The sequence below is a fragment of the Psammomys obesus genome, unplaced genomic scaffold, assembly GCF_907164565.1.
Source record: "Psammomys obesus unplaced genomic scaffold, mPsaObe1.curated_primary_1811, whole genome shotgun sequence".
In the NCBI taxonomy this organism is placed as follows: Eukaryota; Metazoa; Chordata; class Mammalia; order Rodentia; family Muridae; genus Psammomys; species Psammomys obesus.
Window position 1 is genome coordinate 17465833 of NW_026591598.1, and position 26605 is coordinate 17492437.

At 52.2% G+C, this 26605-nt stretch overlaps 1 protein-coding gene across 2 annotated transcripts in view; it reads right to left on the bottom strand.

Moving 5' to 3' along the window:
* Positions 1–3990: 3990 nt before the first annotated feature.
* Positions 3991–26605, bottom strand: part of Pax7 (paired box 7) — a 95350-nt gene continuing 72735 nt past the window's right edge. For both annotated transcript variants that reach the window (XM_055611507.1, XM_055611506.1), the window contains exons 8-9: positions 15392–15638; positions 3991–7735 (exon numbers count right to left, since the gene is read on the bottom strand). In XM_055611507.1, coding sequence (XP_055467482.1) covers positions 7620–7735; positions 15392–15638 — 363 coding nt within the window. In that variant the 3' untranslated portion in view covers positions 3991–7619. The remainder of the gene's footprint in view (positions 7736–15391; positions 15639–26605) is intronic.

Genomic DNA, 26605 nt, shown 5'->3' on the forward strand with positions numbered 1-26605 from the left:
ACGTTCTTGCTATGGCTTCTCTAGTTGACCAACTACAAGCTGTAGGATGAAATAAACCCTCTCCTCTCCAGGTTGCTTCTGGTCATGGTGTTTCAGAAATGCTAACTAAGATACAGGCCCTCTTTGTAGGCCCAAGAACAAATTCAGTCAGACCTGCAGGTTCTGACTGTCGCCTGTCCCTCTGTGGGAGTTTTCACTGTTACACAAGTGAGGCAATCAGACAACACTCACTGAACATCTCATAGGATCTGGGCCCAGCAGAACAGATCTGGACAGTGCGGGTCACTTGTGGGTATGGAATGGTCTCTCATATGAAGAGGAACCAGTTCTGCAAGCTCACTTGGGGTTCAGTGGGGTTCAGTTCTTGTCACTAAAGGAGGTAAGCCCCACTTTACTGTCACACACGGCGACTCTCAGTTTATAGAGATAGCCATTTCTGTCCATGTGACCTCTCACTAATATTTCTTGTAGCTGGCAGTGAACCCTCTCTAGCCCACTGTGATGGAGACTTCCGGGATCTTGAAAGTGATTTTCATTGTGCATGTGTGTGTGTGTGTGTGTGTGTGTGTGTTCTTATGCTCAAGTGCACACACATGGGCAGGTGAGCAAGCATGTGGAGGGAAGAGAACCACCCTTTGGTGTCATATTTCAGGCACCACCTACCACTTTTTGAGACACTTCACTCTAGGACCTCGGACTCACCAAATGCGTGTCGATGACTTTTCTGTTGCCGTGCTAAGATAACCAGAAACAAGCAAGTTAAGAAAGAATGACGTCGTTCTGAAGGACAGTCCCAGTTCCCCTCTGAACTGCGATCAGCCAAAGCAAGCCCTCCTCAAGCTGCTTTTTTATTAGGTATTGTGTCACGGTGATCAGAAAAGCAACTAGACGAACATCTGTCTTTGCGGGGCTGGGGTCTTGCACATGCTAGGCAAACGCTCTCTCATTGGCTATGCTCAACCCACCTTACCTTTTTATGCCCATCTTGCTACATAGCCCATCTCATCATGTTGTTGTGTGGCAGGAAGCCCTACACGGTGCACCCTTGAACTCTTCAGACTCCACAACCATAAGCCAAACCAATGTCCAGATTTAAAGTAAAATTATCACTGCATGTATGTACTCAATGTATGTGTGGGTGTGCATGCCACAGCATGAGTGTGGAGGTCAGAGGGCACCTTTGTGGAGCCAGTCCATGCCTTCTTGGACTCTGGGATTGGACTCAGGTCTCCAGGTGTGACCAGCAATCGTTTTTACTTGCTAAGCCATCACATTAGCCATGCCCACTCTATGAATTCCCCATCTTGAGTATTTTGTTATAGCAACAGAAATAGGACTAAGATTCTAATAAACGGTGATGAGGGACATCCCCCACCCCTCAAGCTGTTGGTGTTTGAACCAACAAACCGAGGGGTTGTTGCCTGTCTTTCAGACACAGAGGGACAGACTTTATTTCTGTTTGAAGGGTGGGACCACTGAGGGAGAAGTGACTTGCCTATGGTCTCACAGAAGGGACCTGGGCCCAAAGGTGAGGCCTGATCAGAGGGACCATGTTTAAGTTCTTTGAGGGGAGGCAGTAGAGGTGGCTGGAGATTTGAGCCCATTCCCCTAAGCCTCCGAGAAATTAGCCCCACTCCTCCCAGCAGCTGCTCACATGGCCGGGATTATGAAAGTAAACCTCTGCTCTGCTCAGAATAGATCATGCAGCCTGAGGAAGGGTGAGGACAGAGTGCCCGAAGCTTGTAGGAAGATCAGATTATACAACAGTTGAGATCGGGCTAGCCTGTTTGGCTACCTCTCCCACCTCAGAGGCTCCATGTGTCTGGTGTCTGAGCAGCCTCTAGCCTCTTGCTGCTCAATTTCATCCACAGGAAGGCTTGAAAATGGACCCACCATAAGGTGACTGTGCCGTGAAACCACCTAGGCTGCAGTGTTATGCAGCATATCACAGAAATGGCTGACACATACAAGTGTCTGTCTAAGGTAAACCCGTTCTTTGTCTTCGTACACAGAAATCTGACTTTACACCAGGCACTAGTGTGTCCTCTTAAAGGCCATTCAGTTTTCCCTCGGACATAGTCAAAGGTTGTCAGAAAAAAAATAATTATTAAGAACACTTCCTAGGAGCGGGTCAGGAAACTCTCTGGGTCCCTGAGGGCAAAGTCTGTATCTTGGGATCTTATTCTGTGGGTTGCTGTGGGTTGCCTTTGGGTCCAATCTTCAGTTCAGAGGATCTCCATGGGAACCTGGAAGGCCCTTAGACGCTATCTAGCCTGCTTTCTAAAACACGGGAGATCCAGTCCAAGTGGGGAAAGAAAACAGCCTCAGGCCCCACAGCCAGTCTCATGCAGAGCTGAGGCTAGAACCTGGGGAGTCCTTGACTGTCCCCAAATCTTAACTGAGGGTTAAGGATACTGATTGGCTGTGGTTGAGATCACCAGTTATAACATCAAGAGCGTGTATGAGGCTCGGTACACACAAGGACTCTGTGGAGAAGGTACAATGAGAGTAGCTTCCAACTGGTCTCAGGCTCAGGGCACTCTCAGCCTTCTTCCCGGTTCTGCTTGGCCTTGGCTAGATGGGTTCAGGTCATCAGGAATGGCTGACCAATGCTGCCCTCCCCCAATACCATTCTATACCAATTCCTTCCTATTCAGAACTTCATGTAAGGAAACCAGCACCTTGGGGTGGCTTGGGCTTCCCAGCCATTAGGCCACCACACACTCATGGAACAGATTGCTGCCTGTTCCTTTCTGCCCAGGTCCCCTAAAACAAACCAGTGCATCTGTCCCCAAACCAAAGTGCAGGTTGCTGCTAAGGGCTTGTGGTGGTTTGAAAAAAAAAAAAGGCCACCGTAGGCTCATAGGGAGTAAGGCTTTTAGTGGGGATGACTTTGCTGGGTAGGTGCAGTGTTCTTGGACCAGGTGTGTCCCTAGGGGGTGGGCTTTGAGGTCTTTGAAGCTCAAGCCAGTTCCCTTCCTGCTGCAGATCCAGATGTAGAACTCTCAGTTCCCTCTCCAGCACCATGTCTGCCTGCATGCCGCTATGCTTCCCGCCATGATGACAGGCCTAAACCTCTGAAAGTGTAAGCCAGCACAAATTAAGTGCTTTCCTTTGTAAGAGTTGTCGTGGTCGTAGTGTCTGTTCATAGCAATAGGAACCCTAAGACAGGCCCCATAGCGCCCTGTCTGTAGCACGCAAGGGTCATTTCAGTTGGAGATGCTGTGCAGGGAAGTCCCCTATCCCTCCTCTCTCGGTCAATGACTGACATGGGACAGAAAGCCAGCCTGCACACTCAGCGCTCTTGGTCAAAACTGTTTTAAGCTAGACCCTGCTACTCCTCCCCTCTGGGACCCTCTCCTGGGCTCTGTTGCCATCTCTAAGGGCCCTTAAATCACCGGCTACATATGGTGCTGCTCTTAGGGAAGCAGATGCTTCTGAATTCTGGCCTAGGCAGATTGAGAGCCACCGAAGGTTCTCACTCAGCTCAGCGTTTGCTCAGAGGTTCCCCCATTCTCGGCCTCTGGCTGCTCCCCTGAGCCCACAGAAATGCTCAGTAGCTACCTTTGTGGAGCTTTGTTGATCTGCATTGGTACTTATTAATACCAAAGAGGCTCAAACAGCATGCCAATGACTTCTTGTTACTGGGTGGTCATGTGCAGTGGGGGAGGGGTGGGTATGCACCGTACTCCTGATAGCAAAGGAGATATGCTTGTGTGTCAAGTTGACAACAGCTAGACTTGTGGTGGCCAACTTGCCTGTGTCTGGAATTGGCTAAAACCCAAGTGGCTAGGTACAGCTCTGAGGGAATCTTTCTTTCTCTGTGTGTGTATACATATGTGTATTCATATATTCAGTTTATCAGTTCTGTTGCCCTGACCAACACAGGGTGCAAGAGAATCATTCCCATGCCAACCCATTGTGCGGCTCCCAGACATCCTGGTCCCAACCACGGGATGGCAGTCAACTGAGGACACGGAACCTTCACGATGTTTTTTAATTTCTTTTAATGTATGACAGTTACGCCTGAGTTACAGAGGCAGCGCTTACAAGCAGCAGGTAGTTAAAGCAAATACCAGTTTGTCTTTCTAGTCTACTACTCCATATAGCTGAATAAATTATGGTGCGATTATATTTAGACACCCGCCCACACGCGCACACCCCACTCACACCCCTCATGCACACGCACTCACTTCGAGTGGAGGAAAAATGGCGAGTCAAATGCTGAAGCAACCACGTTTCAGTTACCAGGGAAAAAGGAATGTTCTCCAGCACTGTGAGGGTATTTTCCCAGGAGGGGGCTGCCATGTCTGTGTGGAACATCAAATGTGCAGGCGTCTTCAAGCATTTCCAACATGGCAGCCTGAGTACCCCCATTTGGTCTTGCCTGGGTGCTTCTGCGGAAGGTAGGATGCTCGTGCACCCTACAATGCATCCGATAGGGAGGGACATGTCCAGGGGCCTGCGAAGAATGCCAGCCCCCCCAGAGGAGCTACACAAAGTCTTCTTGGTTGGCAACTGTGGAGTCCCTCAGCAAGGCCCAGCTCCACTCTTAGCACACTCTACCAGTCCCATGCGAAACAATACCAGACCTCGGTGGAGTGTGCCAGTCTGGGCTCTATCCTGGACCACACCCATCATCCGGCTGCAAAACTGACCTTCCCTCCTGCCCTCCCCTCATTCTTCTTTCCTACCCTCTGGTTTTCCAGTTTCTGTCTCCTTCACTTTTTTTTTCTGGTCCCCTAAAAGGGCAAAGGTAAACTGAGTACAAAATAAGAGAATAGAAGCTTAGCTCTTACCATCAGTACTTTCATTTTCATAGCAAGAGAGAATTACCTAATTGGGGGTGGAGGAGATGACAAAAAAATATGGAGGAATCCAAGGAAGGCTGGAATACATAATCTGAACACACAGTAGACAAATCCCTACAGATGGTCTGGGCACTAGCACGACACACACTGTGGGGCCTCTTTCTTTTCCTTTCCTTTTTTTTAAGTATATAGATTTATATATAAAAAGCCAATGTTCTATAAACATACATCACAACACCATACAATTCAACTAACATACAATGAGTTCAGAGGGACCTCCACAGAAGAACCAGTAGCTACTTGAGGTGACGTGGAGGATGCCCTCTTATCTTGCTATTGACTCTATTTACAGTGATGGGGGTGGGTGTTTCTGGTCCAGCCTGGCCACTGGGAGCCAGGCCTTCTTCTAGGCTGTCCTCAAACCCACAGGGATGGAGGCCTGGTGCCTCTCAGCTAACTGACATCACCTCTCTGGTGAAGTTGCAAGCTGCCCAAACAAGGCTGAGTTGTACAGACCAAGATGGACAGATTCACACACACAAAAAAAAACACGAGATGGCTGGGGAAGCCTGTGGGGGGTCAAGGGCCCCTCAGAACACATGTCCCGTTTTATACCAAGATGGAGGCTTGGGGAATGTTCAGAGGTGTTGCATGGAATGAAAAGTCATTTTGTCTTCTTCCAAGCAGGCCTCGGCGGCATTTACCCCAGTGGGAAGATCACTGTGCTTGGTCCAAGCACTGGAATGTTGCTCCCTGGGTGGGGGCTAGGCCCTTTGGATGTCCCCTGCATGAGGTCCCTGCTCCTGAATCATACTGGGTGAGAGGAGACTCAGGTGCACCCAGAGCCAGGTGTCCAGGGGGCGAGGAATGTGGAGGAAGATGCGTTTGGTCTTCTGAAAGGGGTGCTTGCAGCTGTGACAACTACCGAGGGGGAAACTGGGATTCCAAGGGGCAGTGTGGTTTCCTAGACCTTGAAGAGCCCACAACTCTCCTCTCTTGAAACCTGGACCGGGCTGATGAGCCCCATCTGTCTGATGCCCAATGCTACCAGAGAGTCATTTTGTCCCTGGTTATGAGTAGGCTTCTCCGATACGAGCCATCCTAGTCATGGCCCAGGACAGGCTTCAGATGATGGGTCTAAAGATGAGAAATAGGTGATCATCAGTCACATGTTCATGTAGACAAGTCTCCCAGTATCTTGCCAGTCCAGTTCCCCAGGCAGAAGGAAGTCAGTGAGGGCTTTTCAGTGGCAGCCCCCTCTCTAGGAATGTCTTGCTGGCTGAGGGCAAGAGGCATGGATTGGGCCAGCAGGTGGCCTCGTGTGTACAGGTGGGGACAAGCAAGCAGGCCCAGTTTTCCTGGATTTGGTGCTATGGCATCCCAGCACTGGATGAAGGTGGTCCGAGTGTAGATTATAGTGAGGGAGAGGATAAAGATGGATGCAGTTTTGATAAATAGAGGGTGATGAAGAACTTCAGGAAGGAGAGAACTGGAGGACTTGAGCAATCCATTTCCCCAAAGACTCAACTCTAAAAAGAAAGCCCCCAGAATGCTTAAGGAAGGCGCCTTGTCCTCTTTGCTGGAACTTTTGGCAACTTCCTCTGCCCAGGGATGGTGGCTTAAAAACAGTGCCCCAGATGCACCGTGCCTGGTGAGATGACAAAAGCCTTTCAACTGAGAGCAGGCAGCACTGAAAAATGCCACTCAAAAAAGAACAGGGACATGGCCTTCCACTGAGATGCCAAGGAGACTGGAGCATCTTCTCTGGGGTAGACCAGGAATTCTGCCTAGTCTGAGAAGACTTTCTGCATCCAGTGCCATCAAGAGCATTGTATGCTGAAAGGTGGAGTCTTGCTTTCAGAGGGACAGCATGGATGACACTGGGTTCCAGCTGCGAGCAAAACGGTGTGCAGAACTCCAGGGGTGCATGCTTGAAGGCTGAGCGCCCTCAGACCCTCTGAGCCTATCTTGTGCTTCCTGTCACCTCAAGACCTTCTCTTCTCCTACCAGCTGAGGAGACTGACAGGTGCTGTGGGTTCCCCAGGCCCTGATGCAGTGCATAAACCTCTATCAGACTGCAGCCTAGGAGTTCTGCAGCCCCTGATGCTGGACCTGGGCCTGGCATTCTGGGATAGCCCATGGCTGACACACTTTGCTTCCATGTGCCCTGCCCCCCGCTAGAATCTCTTCCTGGTCTCCTGACGCTCAGCAGGGTGTGTGAGGACAGTCCCGAAGTCCTCTGGATTCCTAGGCAAAGCTGAGATGGTACCTGTTTTCTCCCCTGGGGATATCCGGGGGTTCATCTCAGTGTCTAGTAAAAGAGGCTGCAGTTCTGATGCTAAGCAAGAGACATCTCCCAGCTCTGTGGCTGAAGATACCCATGAGCTCCACCTGTACCTGCTGCCAGGGCCCCAGGACTCAGAGGTCAAGGACTCCAGGGCCTTTTCTTTGGCACCATTTTCCTCTGATGACTAGGTGCTCGGTTCAGGTTGAGCCTCAACCTCTGTGCTGAGACAGGACCAAGGCCATGACACTGGAAGATGGATGTGAGCTGGAGATCATTGCAAGATGGCTACAAACCTCTCTGGAGATAGACGGAGAGGCAGACCCAAGGGGCTACGGTGGGTCATTAACCATGAGTAAATAACACATTGGCTGTCAGTCTCCCGAGGGCTGCTGTAGGAAGGGAAAGGGTTCTTTTCCTGACCTCCCAAGACCCCAGGGGGATGAGGGGACTGAGGTGAGGAGGCTCAGGAGTTGGGAAGGGATAGGATGGGCCACTGGCTGGGGAAAGTCTCCCCAGGGGCCCTAGTAGGCCTGGCCCGTTTCCACAGGGAGAAGTCCCAGCACGGCAGAGTGTTCCCCTAGCTTCATGCGGCGCTGTGTGGACAGGCTCACGTTTTTGGCCAGGTAATCAACAGCAGCTGGAAAGAGAGAGAAGCTTCTAGAAACAGGTTCTTTACATGTGTTTTCTCATTTAACCTTCATCCTTTTATCCATCTGTCCATCTAACAGCATTCCATCCATTCTTCCATTCATCCATCTTCTGTCCATCCATTCATCTCTTTACCCATCCATCTTGCCAATCTATCCATTCATTCTTCTAGTCACGCATTCTTCTGCCCATCTGCTATTCCATCCCTTTTCTAACCATCTACCCTCCTGTCCTCCCATCATCCATTTTCTGTCTGAATACCCATCAAACTTCATGATCTAGTCATCCGCTTCCCATTCACCAGTTCTTTCTATCCATCCATACACACATTTTTCCACTCATTCATCTGCTAATCTGTTCATCTGTTCCTCCACCCATTCCTATTAATCTATCCACTCTTCTCATTATTCATCCTGACTGTCTGTCTATTCATTCATCTTTTTGACCAGCTAGCCATCTTGCCCTCTTTCCTCTGTTGGTAAGTTGTTTTTGTAAAGCATTATTTATTTATTTTATGTATGCCTTAATGGCAGAAGAGGGCATCAGATCCCAGTATAGATGGTTGTGAGCCACCATGTGGTTGCTGGGAATTGAACCCAGGACCTCTGGAAGAGCAGATAGTACTGTTAACCACCGAGTCTTCTCTCCAGCCCTGCTGGTTAGTTTTTATTGCCAACTCGATACAGCCTAGAGTTACCTGAGAGGTGAGCAGCAGTTGAAGGATTGGCTGGATCAGATTGGCTTGTGGGCACATGTGTGGGGAGCTGTCTTGGCTGCTAATTGATTATTAATCGACCTAGCCCATTGTGAATGAGACCATTCCCCGGGCAGGAAACCCAGCACTGTTTAAGAATAAAGGAAGCTAGCTAAAGTCAAGTAAGTAGGTGGCATGTGTATGTTTGTTTCTCTCTGCTCTTGACTGTGGCCTGCTTTAAGTTACTGCCTTGAGGTCCCTGCTATCAGGAACTATGACCTGTTGTAAGTAAAATGAACCCCTTTCCTTACCTAAATTGCTTTTGGTCAGGGTATTTGTCCCAGCAACAGAAATAAAACTAAGATACACTCTATCCTTTCTCCATGCTTCTTTTCTTCATCTATCTCTTTATGAATCTCCTTTCCAGCCATACAGCAAATATTTGATTATTATTATTTGTCCAGCTGTCTTGCTAGCTCTGCAAGCAAGTACAGACACACATCTCAGTTTTCAGTGGAGAATTCAGCTCCCTTCCCTCAAGCCCTCTTCATATCCTGGCTAGTGAAGCCTGCTGTGTGAGTCCAGGTGCCACTGAGGATGAAGGTTCTCTGTTTTAAGCTAGACCCTAAGTGCAGAGCTGTCTGAGGCAGAGCAAGGGCCCTGCTCAAGAGCCAAAGTGGCTTTTGCAAGTAAGCCAAGAGGGTATCAAGAGGAAGAGTGAGAGCACAGACTCATAGCCTGTCAGACCCAAAGAAAACAGGTTAGTACTGGTGGGGATGGGTGTGAATGTGAGTGAGGTGTGTGTGTGTGTGTATGTATGTATGTATGTACGTGTGTGGTGGGGGGAGTGCTCTGAGACTTGTGGAAATGAGTATCTTCACATGGCAATGCTGAACAAAGCATGAATGTTCGTACAGAACAACACCTACCCATGCCATTTGTCACGCACACACTCACGCACGCACGCCAGCACACACGTGTGTGAGACACACGTGAGCAGATGCATCAGGGCGAACATCCATGCATGCTCAGATTTTGTGAATGTTAAGGGCTCACCTGAGGGAGACATAGGTGTCTGTCACGTGCAGCTAGCTACAGCTGCTGGCTGGCCTGCCAACATGTGGCTCTGTCCTGCCTGAAGCTCTAGCCGAAATCTGCCCTGACTGAGGCACTGGACAGGCATGTGGCCAAGGCTTCTCGGGATGCAAGATGCTACCTTATAGGCGGGGCCTCGTGACTGTAGCCAGCGTACCCTACAGGACTCCCGTGATGCAGAGGGCTTGGGGGAAGCTGGAAAGCTATGCACAAAGAGTCACAAGGCTCCTTTTTCACCTGCTTTCCGAGGCTTCCTGTAGACAGTCTCTGTGCTTCTCCAAGCTTGGCACCTTCTGTTTAAAGCAGTGTGTATATGTGGGGGAGATGGAGCCTGAAGCCTAGGCCAGGGAGGCCAGAGGGCCAATTCCAGTAGCTGAGCTATGGCCTGGATTTAAATTCCACTCCTGAACAATCTTGACTGGGATCTGGGGCACACCACCTCAGCCTCAGTTTCTTTGTTTGTATCAAGGAATATAAAACACCTGGACCAAAGAACCGCAGGGACAGTTAACAGCATCCACACACACAGTCACAGGGTAGCGTGTGACACTCGTGAACTCAGGCCCAGGATAAATGTGACCTTTAATGATGGTGTGGATGAAAGGGTGGCCAGGAGTCACGTGGGTTTGAGCAAACTGAAACTCCCTTTCAGGTCTGTTTATCCATCTGCAAAATGCGGTTGGGGACGTTTTAAAACTTGCTGTCACATAGAGGGGTAAGGACAAGCCCCCTGTCCAGATTCCTAAAGAATGTGCAAATGTCCTGGGGTGTCTTTGAATCTCATGTGTGCCTCAGCTACCCTGGCTCAAGGTGGGTGTGTGGAAAAAAGCCCTACACTGAGTTCCTGGGCTTGAGAGTCTGTGATGTCTCTTGCTCAATCTCAGGCTCCCAGCTGGTAGAGCAGAAGCAGCTGTGGCCAGCCTTGCCTGGCAGGGAGTGGGGAGCGAGGGACTCCCAGCTCGAGCTTTGGGGAGATCCTGAAGCCCTGGCCACACTGTCATTTCTCCTTGGATGCCAGGGCGCATGGACCAGTAAGCCACTGTCTTAGACTGTCTTCCTTAGGCACAGAAGGAAGAGAAGCAGAAGCCACAGAGAGCTAGCCCTGGGCTGTCCTGCTCCCAGCCCTGTACTTTTAGGTAACATTCCAGCTCTGCAAGCCAGATGGCATGACTGTCCCTTGTCCTTGTTTGACAGAAGGTAGAGCCAAGGTCTTTAAAGGCCGTAACTAGAATCGGCTGGTTCCTCCTGTGCTTTCAAACCCAGGCATCCTGGTGATAGCTCCTTAGCCTTGGGCCTCACCAGCAGCCCCTGGGAATGACCCTGAGATCTGAGCCTCCCTGGCAATGGCCTCTGGTGTGCATACAGCCTTCAAGACTGAGACACTTTATCCCTAGGCCCACATTGTTCCATTTCTGCTTCAGGCAATGTCATGGATTTTTAAAGTGCACACATCACCTCGGGTGACCTTTCCTTTGTCACAGGAGACTGCACCAAAGAGACAGAAGCAGCTGGATCCCTGGGGTTCCATGGACAGCCTGCCTGGTGGCCTGCTTTTTCAGTCCCAGGCCAGTGAGAGATGCTGTGGATAGTATCTGAAGAGGATACCTGAGCCTCACCTCTGACCTCTGACCTCCCCATGCACAACTGCATACTCACAGAGTAAAATAAAGAATTGTCTCTTTGGCACCTCTACCCACTCCGTGCTTCTTCCCCATTTACCCGTCCCCAGCACACAGTAGGAGCTTTCTCAGCCCCTCCTTGAGGGAGGCAAGGAAGCACCCAGAAGCCAAACTTTCCTGCTGACCCCAGCAACTTCCAGAGCATCCAAGGGGCCAACTGTAGGGCTTGCTTGCCTCGTCCTAGGGTAGAGCCAAGGGCTTGGCGAGAAGGCAGGGAGGTGACATTCCTCATTAGGGACTCTGTCAAAAGCCCTCGCTGTCCCTCTGTCCCTCCTGTCTCCCTTCTCCTGCCTCACACACCGCCTGGGCTCTGAACGACTCCAATTACACTAATCAAGAGTTGGCAGGAGATGGGCCAGCAATGCCAACCAGTAAACAGATCTCAGCCATCAGTGCCTCGTCAGCCCGAGGCCCCAGAGGAGGACCCTTCTAGACACAAATTCTTATTAGAGTTGTCAGATCTATTAAAATTCTTTTCACACTCCTGCGTTCTATCAGCCCCATCATTAGTATGGCCCTGGCCTCTGGGAACACCGGGGCCATATTAATCTACCATGTGCCCCATCCCTGGCCCCCTGCCCCCACCCACTCCAGGGACAGCGAGAGATGGGCAGATGGATGGACATGGCCGGAGCCAGAAAAGAAGGTGTGAAGGTGTCCCTGGGAAGGTGAGTGGCCTTGGCGATGGGGGAGGGTTCTGCGGCATAGGAGTTGGGTCTTGTGCATGCTCCAAGCACACCTGAAAGTGGCACTTGAGGGTCAGGATGCAGGTGTCAGGATGCCCATCGATACCTCTCTAGTAACTTCCCCAGATGCCATTTCTGTCGAGTGCAGTGGGAACAACTGTGTGCGCACGCTGTTGCAGATGAAAGGTCAACTTCATAGTAGATGCTCAACTAACAATTATTCCCCCCCTCTCCTGCACGTGCACTTGGCACAGTCACGCCTCGACTCCAGGCATATGGTCAGCAGCACTCACACACAGGGGTCTGTTCGCAGGAGAACGTGCACCAGTCAACCGAGCGTCTCATACCAGGCCGGTTCACCTGTGGTTTGAGGTCAGGGGGCTGAGTAGCGATCCCTCTGCTGTGGGACCCTGGGAACACTGCTTTGTCTCTCTGAGCCTAACAAGCTGAGGAGCAGGAACTGTGAAAGGTCTGCGATGAGGAGCCCACATTTGACACAGCGTTGTGGGGCTGAACTCAAGCACCGGGGGACAGGAGGCGGCGGGGGGACAGGTAGATCAGGATGTGTGACTTTCCAAGCTGATTAGGGAACCTGGCCTCACGTGTGCTCAGGGATGTTGAGAGGTGGTTAATGGGAGCATGGCCTGTCCCTGGGCTACCCCAGAATATCAACACACTAGAGGACAGCGTGACAGTGCCTCTGAAATGATTCGTCTCGTCCCCAGCCCCATCCTGCGGGTGGGAACGCTGAGGTCGGGTGTGTGTCGTGTGCTGGGATGTGCGGTGAAGAGGTACCTCAGTGAGTGGAGTCTGGGTAGGGCATGAGAGGAGCCCTTCATCCTCCCAGTAACAGAGGAGCAGGGAAAGGAAGGGAGGGGCGAGGAAGGAGAGGAGGGCAAGCGCTTTTCCTTTCTGGCCTCCTGGGCCCTTTCTCTTTTGATCCCCCTCCCCCACCACCCCCATGCTGACTTTGGGGTTAATTTTATTTCCGAATTGGGCAGGCGCCCTGGAGCAGGGCAGGGGCTCCAGGCTCCGGGTGTGACTAACGCCTGCCTGGGGCCGGGCTGCTGCTCTCAACTGTTTTATCAAGAGCACGTGTGTCCTGTGTTGGGTTGGGAACATGCATTAGGTCAGAGGGTCAGCCAGGGACCCACGGGAAAGGCTCCTGTGCACGGGGAGGCACGCATCGCCCTCACGGGTGCTGTGTGGAGCTGTGTTCCCTGTGCATGCACTCCATGCGTGCACGCCCACGCTCACACCCACAACTGTATACAGAATCACACCCCCAGCACAACATCTGAACACACCCAGCTACTCACATCACACCCATGCAAGCCCCCCACGTGTGCCTCACCATAGATACCTTTAAGCACATATCCACACCAAAATGTACATGTGCACACAGCCACACTTAATCTGCATACACACTGTACACATTCAAAAGGCAGACTCACATGCTAACGCACAGACACACACACACAGAGACACACCAGCCCCTAAGAACCCACCTATGAAAATTCAAACATGCGTGCACATTGCCATCACATACTGTCACATGTATGTGCGTCCAGGTATGCTCATACGTGTAAAGCCATATACACATACCAGTGTGTACACAGAATAGCCATTTGTATGTACATGTGTATAGTTATATGTGCGCACAGACACTTGGACTGTGACGTAACCTTGATGCACACACACATGCAAGCAGGACACACGTGCACATGGGAGGTAGAGGCCCACACAGCTGGCCCTCATTTAACCGTGGAGGCCAAGGCCATGCCGGTGGAGATGGCTGGGGGGCCCCAGGAAGCAGAGGTCAGTGCGGCCAGTTGGTGGGCAGGCGGCAGCTGGAGGAGAGGGTGCCCTCAGGCTGGGGGCCTCACTCTTTCCACACGCCCTCCTGATTAGTTTGACACCAGCAGGTGAGGCCTTTACTGAGAGGTGACAGGAGGGCAGCCTCGTGACCTTTGGCTCCCCCATCCTGTCTGGGCCTGCCCTGCTGCTCGCCCCCTCAGGTGGCCATGGCGGCTAGAGGTTGTGGCCGAGCCTGTCTTGCCCAGCTATTGGTCTGAGGCTTTGCTGTCCCTATATCAAGGCAAGACACCAAGAGGACAATGGCTGGAGTGGGTCTGTGGGACCCACTGGAGACTTGGAGGAGTGACAGAACGCTACACAGAGCCTTCCACCTGTATTCCCATGCCTGGGGGGAAAGGGGAGCAAAACCCTCACTGAACTGCCCCCCATTCATGCCACTAGCTGCAGTGCAACGCTGAGCGACTCTCGGATAGTTACTCAGTTTTATTTAATTTAAATGTAAAAACTGATCTTTAGTTGTTTCACATTGAAAAACTTCAGAGTCTATATAGAAAGATTTGGGTGTCCCCAACGGCACCTTCATGAACTTTAAGTGCTGATGAAGGAGAGAAAATTCAAGTCCCATCGGGGCTACCGAGTGAGTTCAGGCCAGTGTGGGCATCTTAGTGTACTTGTCTGGAAATAAAAAGGGGGCTGTGGATGTAGCTCAGCGCTCTTCCCTAGCTTAGGTGAGGTTCTAGGTTTGATCCCCAGCACCACCACAGGACAGCAGCAAAAGCCACTGGATTTTAAAGACAGAGTCTGAACAGAAGACAAACGACTTTCTGGGTAGTCACGTGTGGATTGTATGAAGCAGGGATCTGGGTGTATTGGGTTAAATAGAATACATTAATAAAAATAATCCTGACCCTTTCTCCTTCGACTTTAAAGTGTGGCCTTTAGAAAATATAGGGGCACATGTGGCTCCTGGGCTGGAACTGGGGAGGGTGTGTGTGTGTGTGTGTGTGTGTGTGTATGTGTGTGAGGTGGGGGAAGAGGGGGCTCCCTGGCTGAGAGGTGAGCCAACTGCGTCTGATGAGCAGCTCAGAACATCTTAGGTCACCTCTGCTTCCTTTATGGACCTCTGTTTCACCACCTGTGAAAGGGCCTATGCGATGGCCCAAAGGGTAAAAACATAAGCCTGAGTTTGATTCCCAGAACCCATTTAACGATGGAGAGAAAACGTTCCTAGAAGTTGTCCTCTGAGCTCCACTCATGTGTGCATCCATGCTCCCACTCACATGTCACACACACACACACACACACACACACACACACACACACACACACACGCACACACACACACACGCACACACACACACACTTTTGAATCTTTGAAGAGGACTGGAGAGATGGCTCAGCAGTTAAGAGCACTGGCAGATCTTTCTGAGGCCCTGGGCTCAGTTCTCAGCACCCATAGGATGGCTCACGACCATCTGTAACTCCAACTCCAGGGGATCTGACGCCCTCTCCTGGTGCCTGCAGACACTGCAGGTGCACAGACACACAGGCAGGCGAAACATCAACACATGTAAAATCAGAAAATGACTTCTAAAACACTTTAAAGGGAGACCCCCTCCCCCCCCTGGCCGCCACCTTGCCCCTTGGAGCTGGGCAGTGAGGGGAACACTCACTTTGGCCGTACTGGCTGTACTGGTAGCCGGCCACAGGGTCCACACTGTAGCCGGTGGTGCTGTAGGTGGGTGGGCAGTAAGACTGGGAGGTGGGCAGGCTATCTCCGGGCTTGATGGAGTCGGCCCGCTGGCTGCAGCTGGCTGAGATGGAGGAGGCGGAGTCCAGGCCGCCATGCAGCGGGGAGATGGAGAAGTCGGCCTGCGGCTGTGGAGGCACGGCGCTCGGGTTGCTGAGAATGCTCATCACCTGCGGGAGAGACGGGCAGTGCCGGAGGCTGGACCCCAGGGCAGCACCAGCTCTCGGGGCCTGGGCCTGCAGGCCCGGGGTAGACCTCAGCAGTGTCACAGCCTTTTGCAGGAAATGGGCCCAGACTCAGGTGTGAGCCCAGGGGGCTGTTCCCTGGCAGAGCTCCAGGAACAGGACAGGCCCTTTGTCGCTTCTCTGTCCCTTCGTTTGAGGGGCTACCCTCTGCTTTCTGCTGAATAAATGCATGAGTAAATTCACTGACTGGATAAGGGGCTCCATGGGTCTGTTGGCCGAATGAGTGAAGAAATGATCGGATGGGTGTGCACATGAGTGAATTGTTGTACTTACCTGTACTTACACAGGTGCCTGTGCCTATCAGCTGAATGAACAAACCAATGGCTAAATGCGTGAATGAAAGAATAGCTACACAATGGGCATCCTCGACCTATCAGCTGGATGGGTGAAGTAATGAATGAACGCATCAATGAATGGGCATATACATATACGAGTTAAATGCACTAATTATACAAGGTTCTGGATCTATCAATTGTATGAATGAATGAAGGAATTAACCACATAAGGGATACTCTTTGCCTATCAGCTGGATACTTAACTGACTGACTGACTGACTGGCTGGCTGAATGAATGAATGACTGAATGAATGCACACATGCATGAGAGATAAATTTACTGGGTAAAAGGCACCATGGGGCTATCGGGTGAAGGGATGAATAAATGAATGAACGCATGCATGGATGAACAAATACGCTCGCTAGATAATGGATACCCTAGGCCTATCAGCTAAAGGGGTAAAGGAGCGAATGAACTAATGTGTGCGTTGATGCATACATTCCTAAGTGCTCTAACTAGATGACGATGTCTCTCTCACAAATCAGAGAGCTTTTCTCCACTGACTAGATGACTGTTCTCTGTCCCATCAGAGAAGCAAGGCTGCTCTGCCTGGTTTCGAGACCCCCACACCTTTGCTATGCTAAGACTTTGTGCCATTCTTGAGCTTTCTGGATGTTGAGCTCCTGCCTCTTCTACACCAAAGCACAAAGCCTGTGCTTTCAGTATTTTGTTTATTTATTTTTGTGTATGTGTGTGTGGGTGCCTGTCATAGCATGCATGTGGGGATCAGAAGACCATCCAGGGGAGTCAGTTCTCTCTCCCCACCATGTGGGTTACTGGGGTTGAATTCAGGTCATCCGGCTTGGCAGAAAGTGTCTTTACCCACTGAGCCATCTTGCCAGCCCAAGACCCATGTTGTTTCTGTTGTTCTTTTGCTTATTTGTGGTTTTTGGTTTTGTTTTTTCGAGACAGGGTTTCTCTGTGTAGCCTTGGCTGTCCTGGACTCACTTTGTAAACTAAGCTGGCCTCCATCTCACAGCGATCCGCCTGCCTCTGCCTCCCTGAGGGCTGGATCAAAGGCGTATGCCGCCATGCCTGGCTAGCCCATGTTTTCAACAGCTCCCTGAGAACCTTCCGTGACTCTGTCTGTTGTCCCTAGCCTTTACCCAGGACCCTGCATGGCCTGGGCCAGCAACGGGACTCCCTCCTGCCCCAGACTGAAGAATGGATGTTGGGCCACTGAGGTTGTCAGTCATCCAGTGAGTACTGGTGACAAGTCTTGTCCCGTGCCCCAGGTTGAAGGCCATCGAACTTCAGAGGCCAGTCCTGGCCCCTGCCCCTGTGGGAGAATGGAATAAAAGGGTCTGGCCAATGAGCAAAGACCTTCAGAGCACAGAACATTGAGGCATTTGATAGAGACAGCATTTGGCTGTGGGAGCCGTGGAATGCATCCACATTGCCAGAGGTTCAGAAAAAAGCTTTGGAGCAAATGGGACCTGCCACAGAGCACTCGAGTGACAGTAGGGATAGACCATGCAGTTGGAGAGTCTCTACAGAGTGAGAAGGCACACTGTCGATGCCTTAGAGGGGTTAAATGTGGAGATTAAGCAGAGCCTCAGAGTCCTGTCCTGCAGGACCCAGGTCTCTAGTGAGCTCCTGCAGGACCCAGGCCTCTAGTGAGCTGCTGGGATGCTGCCCTATGGGAAAGAGGTCCTTGGCTAGGTGAGCACAGCTGAGCTCTTTTGCCCAGCTTTGGGCAGAAGGTGGGGCTGCTCCTGCTGACCCTGAAGCTCTGCTGTGACTTCTTTCCCTGTCTCTAGGGATCAGACTAGCTGCCAGCACAGGAGAAGGTGATGCCAGGCCCCCTTGAAGGACATCTGTCTCTCCAGCGGCTTGTCCTGAGCAGGCTCTGAGGCAGGAGAGCAGGTCAAGGGCGGACACACAATTTCTTCAAGCCCTGGACAGAGCAGATCTCTTATACTTCGCAGCTGTGTGACTGAGGGGGTGTGGACAGCCCGGAAATCCCATGACCTCTGAAGTCCCAGGGAAAGGGATTGTGAGGGTGGCTGAGTCAGAGGGTAGATGGAAGGATGAGGGGAGCTCTGCCCGGGACATGATCTGCCTTGAGCCTGGCTAAAAGCCAGGTAAATAAAACCCTGTTCTCACAAGCCCCCTCAGTTGTCCCTCCCTTCAAAAATCTTCTTAGCCATTCACCTACTTGACATCTCCAACCTATGGAGACATGTAGGGAAGAGATAAGAACCCATTTCTCAGATAAAAACAGTGAGGTTGCTGGGCACGGTGGCACATGCCTGTAATCTTGGCACTTGGGGAGGCAGAGTCAGGTGGATTACTGTGAGTTGGAGGCCCGCCTGGTATATAAAGCAAGTCCAGGACGGCCAAGGCTACACAGAGAAACCCTATCTCACAAAAGAAGGAGGAGGAAGAGGAGGAGGAGGAGGAGGAGGAGACCACGAAACAAAACAAAACAAAACAAACAAAACAAAACAAAAAAACAAACCAGTGAGGTAACAGAGAACTACACCTTTGCCGGACCTCATAGCTAGCTGGTCAAAAAGCCAGCACCTGGCTCATGGCCCAGATCACCAGCCACAGATTCTCAAGGACTAAGATGACCCACCCAAACCCTTTGGAGGGTCTCACCCCAGGGCCCTGCAGTCATTTGTTTCTTGGGGAGCTGTTAAAGAGGGGTGGAGCACCTCCTTTGTTGCCTAGATTTTGTGAGCTGAGCACCTGGCCTTAAACAGAGCCAAGGGCAGGGCATGGCAGACTGTCCACAGGCTCTGATGGTGGGATGTTTTAGTCTGGATGGAATCCTGTGGACTCCTCCAAGATGACAAAGACATTACATGTCTTTGGGGAGGTCTGAGGCTAGGTGGGGTGCACCCGGAACATGCTGTGTTGTCTGCCTGGCTCACAGACTCTCTCTGACTCTGGCAGCTCTGCCTGGGCAGGAGCAATAGCAGGTGCTGGGCTTTGTGAGGACAGCTAAGCTCTGAACTGGGTCTGTGGCTTTCTGATCTTCAAGATGCGTGTCCCCAAGCCTGGGAAAAACTCTGGTGGGGTGCAACGCAGGAACTCTGGGGTGAGCTCAGGACTTGAAAATTGATCTGGGTCTGGGGAACTCCACTCTGTTCCTCATTGTGTTTGATTCCCAATCAAGATCCCATTTTTTTTCCATCTAAATAATGACACTGTCACTCATCCTGTTTCCCACAAACAGAGCCTTGCTCCCCCTTGTGGGAAGCCTGGATCCCCAGAATGGACTCAGCAGCCCCTTTCCTTCTTTTAGAACATACATTAGGGTGAAAGGCTCCTGGAGGAGGTTGGGCCCCAGCTTGATTCTCTATACTGCCCGTCACCAACATGGCCAGCTCCGAAAAGATGGTAGGAGGGAGGCAGAGTAAGGGTAGGTAAGGAAAGGAGATGGAACTCCAGAGGCCTCATATGCCCACATTCCCTATGACAGACACACACACAAGATGGCAGCCAGAGCTGACTGCATCACTCAAGAGCTATCAAGGGCTCCAGCAAGGGCTTCTTATGGTCTGAGATTTCTCTGTCAGTCCAGTTTCTTGGGTCACTTCGTGACCCAGCAATACTGTGTTCACAGAAGCAGACAGAGTTCATGCGTTCATGTATCATCCAATGAACACGTCTTAAAAATGCTGCCATGGCTATGGGCACAAAGTATGGGCTCTCATTTGCTCTGCGGTCTTGGCATGTGCTTTGTGTCTGTCACCTCCAGGGAGCTCAGAAGGGCTCCCTGGATTCACACATAGGGCTCTGATAATACTTACTGGGCATTTATTATACACCTGACACTAAGCCAACCACTAGTACATACCGAAGAATAAACCCAACTCCCTCTTGGAGCTGGCAATAAATAAGCACACAGATAGAAAGCATAACTACTACTATGGAGGCAAAGGGCCACAGGGCAGTGGAGTGGGGTGGGCTCAGGAAAGACCTGCTCAACGTGTCCAAAAAGAACCCAGCTATTGCAAAATGTGCTCAGCCAAGGGCTTTCCAGATAGGGGACTCCATAAGTGTAAAGGCCTTAGGGTGGGCCTAGCAGGCTTAAGAAACAGCCAGAGCCAAGCATGGTGGTCTACACCTATAATCCCAGCACTGGAGAGACAGAGATGAGCTCTGTGAGTTCAAGGCGAGCCTGGTCTACAAAGTGAGTCTAGGACAGCCAAGGCTACACAAAGAAGCCCTGTCTTGAAAACAAAACAACAAACAAAAAAGGAAACAGCCAGAAGATCAACATTGGGGGCAGGGTGCTGATGGCTCTTGTACAGGACTCAAGTTGGGTTCCCAGTACCCACAGCAGGCAGCTCACAATCCCTGCCAGGGGAATCGATGTCCTCTTCTGGTCTCCTTGAGCACCTGCATACATGGTTGCCCATAGTGCCACGCAGGAACATATACAGACACGTAAAATGGAAAATAACAAACTCTTCTTAAAAAACATTTTAAGACTGAGTGGCGGTGGCACAAGCCTTTAGTTCCAACCCTCCAGAGGCAGAGGCAGGTGGATCTCTGAGTTTGAGGCCAGCCTGGTCTACAGAGTGAGTTCCAGGATGGCCAGGGCTACACAGAAAAACCCTGTCTCAGGAAAAAAAAACAAAACATGCTGAGCATGGTTCTGGGTGCTCTTAATCTCAGCACTTGGGAGGCAGAAGTGTGTGGATCTCTGGGAGTTCAAGGCCATCCTGGTCTACAGAGGGAGTTCCAGCCCAGCCAGGGCTACACGGTAAGCAGACCCGGTTGCTGTGAGGCCTCCCGCAGCCCTTTGTTGGAAGGGGTGTGCGTTGTGCCCGGTGGCTCTGAAGGCCTTGGACCCTGCCAGTTAGCAGACAGCTCGGCCCAGGGAGCTTTTTCCCATAATGGGATTTGCTCCATGGGATTTGGCCTGGAACATCAAATCAAATCCACATCTGGGGTAGGTGTGAATGGTGGCTCCGAGTCCCTGAGGGCCCGTGGATCAAACGGTTTCCATTTCATTTGCAGGAGGGCAGCCTCCCAGGAAACAAACAGTGTACAACCTAAGAGAGCCTGGCGCCCACCGTAGAAGAAAGCCCTCAGCCAGGGTTGTACCAGGTCACTGTAGTCCTCAAGCAAATGGGTTTCCTATCCCTAACCTGTAAGTGGGGAAACCGAGGCACCGGGGAGTGAAAGGCCCTTTGGGTTTGACACAGTTGGTCAGCAGCCACTCTGGGGTCTGTGCCTGGGTCTCAGGCCTCTCTGGTGGTGCCCCCCCCCAGGGTCTTTTCACCACTGACTGATGGTACAGAGCCCTGGGGACCTCTGTAGGAAGTCCCTGTGTGCCACAGAAGCAGGAAGCATGTTGCCCACAGTGGGGCCCAGCGGAGGTCTGGGCCTGCACACTTTTGAACTTGAGGAAGTCCTGGTCTGATGCGGTAATGTACACCCCCTCAGGAATGCTGAGGCCTCTCCCGGGTGGGGTTTGCTTTTTCCCGGTGACCTTGCTTTCACTAATGTATTACTTCTTGGTAAGGTACCGTTACTAACTCAAAATCAATACTGACCTCCACATCTGTAAGGTTTTATCTGAAGGCAAATCTCGGGGCTGTCCATCAGACTGACTGACAGCCTTACCTTCCTCTCTCCTCCTCCCTTCCCCCTTCCTCGACCCCTCCTCAGCACCCCACCCCCACCACTTACCCCAAATCAGTCCCAGCCCGAACCTGGCTAAATCAATATGGGGCCAGCCTCACCCACCCCCCTCTGCCCCTGGGGAGAGGCCTGCTGCATTCAGGGGTGGGGGCCCCCCTTCCACAGCCTCTGCTCTGCGGCCCCTCCTCTGTGGACGCCCTGACGCACTCCCCTACTTTAAAAGGGGATGGTAGAATGTAATTAATTCCCTCCGTTCCTGAGCTGGCCTGAGGGCCTGGGACCGAAGAGCCTGAGCTTGGAGCTCTGCACCCTCTGTGATAACCCAGCGTGGCTTGGGGAGTGAAACTGAAATTAGAGGTGCCATAGCTAAACCGAGGCTGTGTGGTAGGCTCTGGGTGGTGTGGAGAGGGAGGGGAGGGGCCCTGGGACTGAGAAGGTAAGGGGTGGGGGGGGGTCGTTACCATTAGGTCAAAGAGAACTGTGGCCAGCTGCAGGTTAGAGACTGACTGTTCTTTCTCTGAGGCCTTGAGATATACAGCACCTTCCCTGGGGGCCCTCTGGAGGCAGAAAAGCTGGGGGAGGGGGTGTTACTCTTGGAGCCTGGAAAGGCGTTTGCTTTCGTCTTAGGAGATGCGTGGAACAAGGCTGCCCCTGAACACCCGTGCTCTACAGGCAGCACCGGGCCTGGCTTTGAGAACCATTCCTGTAGGTACTCAGGACTAAGCTGTAAGTCATGACCCCACTAGGCCCCTGACCCCACTCTGACCCTCACACCTGGCTCCCTGCCCCTGCAATGCTGTAAGTTCTTTTAACCTACAAGGCCTTGGTCTTCTCATCTCTATGGTGGGAATAATGCTGAAGCTTGTGGAGGAAGATGCAGAGGACGTTCCTAGCAGCCGGTTAGCCAGTCCTTCCTCCCTGCTGTCTTCTGCTAAAACCTTCCTTAAAAGGGAAGAGCAAGGAGGGGCTCCAGGATCCCCCTGAGGTGGAAATGAACCTCAGGAAGCAGACACGGGGAACCCTCCTCCAGCCTGGGGGGAATGTCCTGAAGAAGGTTGGCTCTGTACTGGGATGGGCCCCGTCCCATCTAGAAATCGGTTGCATCCTCCAAAAGGGAGCAGGTGAGGGTCACTTCAGCAAGGCACGCCCTCTCAGGCACGGTGCTCATCAGAGAGGAGGTGGCCTGGGAGGATTTGGGGCGAGTCTGTGAGGATGCCTACTCTTGGACTGCTCAGAAACTCATCCTCTGGTATAGGCACATCTAGCCACACAGACGGGACAACCCTCTTCTGATCCCCAAACAGACCGTAAGACCGCCTTTACCACCAAGAACACCCTATGCCTCTGCACGCACATTTTGGTAAGGGCCTTCCTGCCACCCACCCACCCCTACTCCTGTCCCCAGACTGCGTTTCATCATGAAGAACTCCGATGTGGCACAGAAAACCCGGTTCCGCCAGCCTCTGGTCTAGCTCCGTCCTTCTTGGCTCCCCACCTCGCTAACACATCACTGAGGCTTCTGAAAGCAGCCAGCCAGAGCAGGGATTTATGGGACATCCTTCCATAGCCAGGATGGAAGGCAGGGTTTGTTGGAGCCGCGCAGAAGTGTCTATCTATCCAAACATGGGACTGGGCTGAGCTGGGGTAGCCCAGGGTCCAGGCACACTCCATCAGGAGAGACTGAGCAGGGGACAGGAACGGAACTGCTGCCTTATCTCTGTTCTTCTTGCTTGGCTGTCTACTGGCTCCATGTGTCTAGGTTTTGGGAATATTCTTAATATCCCCGGGTACCAGCTGCCGAGGAGTCATCATTGCAGTTGCTGTAAAGGTAGCTCCAAAACATAGCCACAGCCACTTAGGCAAAGACATGGGGTACACACACACACACACACACACACACACACACACACACACACACACACACACACACAGTCTCTTCACCTTCGCATTCTCCAGCTCCCCTGTGCTGGAGCATCTATATATCACCCTCTTCCAATCCCAACACACACACACACACACACACACACTCACACAGAAGCAATCATTCCCCCCTGCTGACCCCCTCCCCCCTTCCCCACTCCCCCACCTTTCCCCAGCTGGGATTAGTTCGAGCAAGAAATCCCCCACCCAGGCAGCCAGCTACCACTTCTCTCTCTCCAGACTCTCAATTCTCGGCTAAGAGGATCTACGCCGACTCCCCCCCCCCCCCCCCCCCCCCCCCCCCCGCCCCCTGTGGACAGCAGTAATGGGCTTGGGGTGCTGACTCGGAACTTCCAAACAAGATTTCTCCCAGGTCTTGCCTGCCCCGCCCCTCCAGCAGCTGTGTGTGAGCCTCGCCCCATCCCCCACTTCTCATGGCCGCCCCCTCGCCTGCACCCTTCTAGCCTCCGGGGAGGTTCTTCCGAATTTGCCCGAGCACATCACCCTCCAGTTCCCAGAGACTGTTCCTGTCAAGCCCTACTCTTTAGATGAGGAAACTGAGGCTCAGGCCCCTGTCTGGGATCACCTGCTGGGCAAACAGTGAGAGCTGAGCCCTGGCTCTCAGGGCCATGCTCCGGTCCGGTCTGTCGCTGTGCTGGGGTGTGCTTTCCCGGACAGCTTAGGAGCTCAGTAGGTGTGTGTTCCATGTGTGGTTCACGTGCGTGTGTGGGATCACTGAGTGCAGGTGTCCACGGCTGTTAGATGTGTACATGGGTGATTTCTGTGTGCGTGTGTGTTCACAGGGGGTTGCCATATGGCGAATTTTGTCTGCACGCGGACATGGATGTGAAGGTCGTGTCTGTGTGCGGGCTATGTGTGCGTGTACATGTATGTGTACCGGGTGCATGCTTGCTTAGCTGTTAACTGGGTGTGCATGTGTGTGCACAAAGGGCTATCATATTCAGGAGTGTGCGCGCACAGGGGAGTGTTACACATTCTAAAAGAAGAATTAGTGTTACACATACTAAAAGAAGAATCTTTTAGTGGCTGTGTGCATTTGTGCTCACGGCACCGTTTATCTGTACATGTGTACATGGATATATCAGTGTGCTCACAAGGGGCACACAAGCCCCTGCGAGTTTGGTGTGTGTGCAGGGTAAGGGCTGCAGGCAAGGTCCCTTGGAGTGAGGGGGGAAGAGGAAAGGGAACTCTGGGGGCCAGCATCAGGAGGGATCCTGGGGAGATTTTGGAGGGCCCTCCCGGGGGAAGGCTCAGCAGGGAGAGGCTGGGGCCTCACCTCCCAGGGGCAGCCCTCAGCTTTCCCCTGACCCACTGCCTCAGGCTGATCCTGGGTGCTGCTGTGAGCAGGACAGACTCACCCCCGCACCCGCAGATCCCCACGCTCACAAACACCTCCTCAACACTGACACTTTGCATTCTAGTGTGGCTGTGCACAACAGCCCTGGATGGGCACGAGCTGCTTGAGGATGGACTGGGTGCCTGGCACACAGTAGGTGTCCAACTAACATTTTCTGAACGGGTAGGTTCAGGAGGGGACCAAGGATTGGATTTTTTTTTCCCCCTCTCCAGGCCAGGTTTGGCACCTGCCAGGCTTGCCAAAAGGATAGGGTCTAGTGGCATGCTTCTGCCCCTCCCCATCCTGAAGATTCCCAAAGGACCCCTCCCCAGTCTGCGGACCTAGGAAGGCAGGACAGGAGGTGTGGACAGAATGACCTCTTGCTGGAAGTCAAGAACATATACACATCAGTACTTGTTTGACAAAGTGCCACTCTCCAGATATCTAGAAACATCCGGAAGGATCTGGAAACATGTTAGATTTGTTATTTAGCCATCCCTCCCTGGGCAGATCTTTAAGCTGGCCGGGGTTGGAGGGGTCCGTGTGGGGTGGGGGTGGGCAGAGGGGGGTGAGACTGAAGAGCACCTCAGATAGCTGGATAAACACGGCCAGGGGATTAGAGTGACTGCTGGGAGCGGTGGCAGAGGGGTTGGGGAAGGAAGGGACCAGCCGATCGCTGGGAAAGATATGACTATTTAAAGATAATGATTGCATAAATTTAATTAGCAGAGTTTCACGCGGCAAATGGCCGTTTTGTAATTAATGTAGCCGGTCTTACTAAGCATGAAAGATCCCATCTCTCTCCCCTCCCTCTCCCGCTCCCCCTCCTCCGCTGCCCTAATGAAAGACAGAGAGCAAGTGACAGAAACAGTTTGTCAGCGGCTCCAGGTGTCAGGGGCCTAATTGGCCAAGCTGAGGGGGAGGAGGAGGTGGGAGGGGGAGGGGAGGCAAGCAGGAGAGAGCCTCGGTACCCCTTGGTGTGTGTGTGTCCCCTTCATAGTTGTCAGAGAGAAGAATGTAGATTGGCGGTGGCAGGGACTGAGTGGTGGCAGTGAGGCCTCATTAGTATCTTGGGCAGACAAGCTGGCACACATCAGAGAGTGTTAGGGACCCACAACCATGATGGCTCAGGCCTGCTGTTCACCCCAGAGGGCCAATTCCCCACAGCAGGGTGAAAGGACCCACCCACGGGTCTCAGTTTCTTCTTTCATTTGGCCCCAGAAATGGATAGACTCAAATTGTTGTATACCTACTGTGTGCAGGAAGCCACTCCTTCCCACCTACTATGTGTAGGAAGCCACTGTCCTGCCAACCAGAAAGACACCAGCTCAGAGAAGCACCATTTGTCTGAAGTGGGGCTGTCCCTTCTATCCATCGGATGTCTCCAAATGAGCAGGCCACCTCCTGGTCATAGCAAGGATGAGTCAGCCTCTATCCCACAGCCTTGACCTGATTGAGTGTGGACCTAATGAAAAATGGCTGTTTAGGTTTGGAACGGTAGCTAAGAAGAGCGCTTGCTGCTCTCAGAGAGGGTGCTCTAGTTCAGTTCCCAGTGCCCACATCAGGTGGCTCAGAAACCCCGTATCTAACTCCAGGGGATCTGGTGTCCTCTTCTGGCTTTCAAGGGCAACACACACACACACACACACACACACACACACACACACACACACACA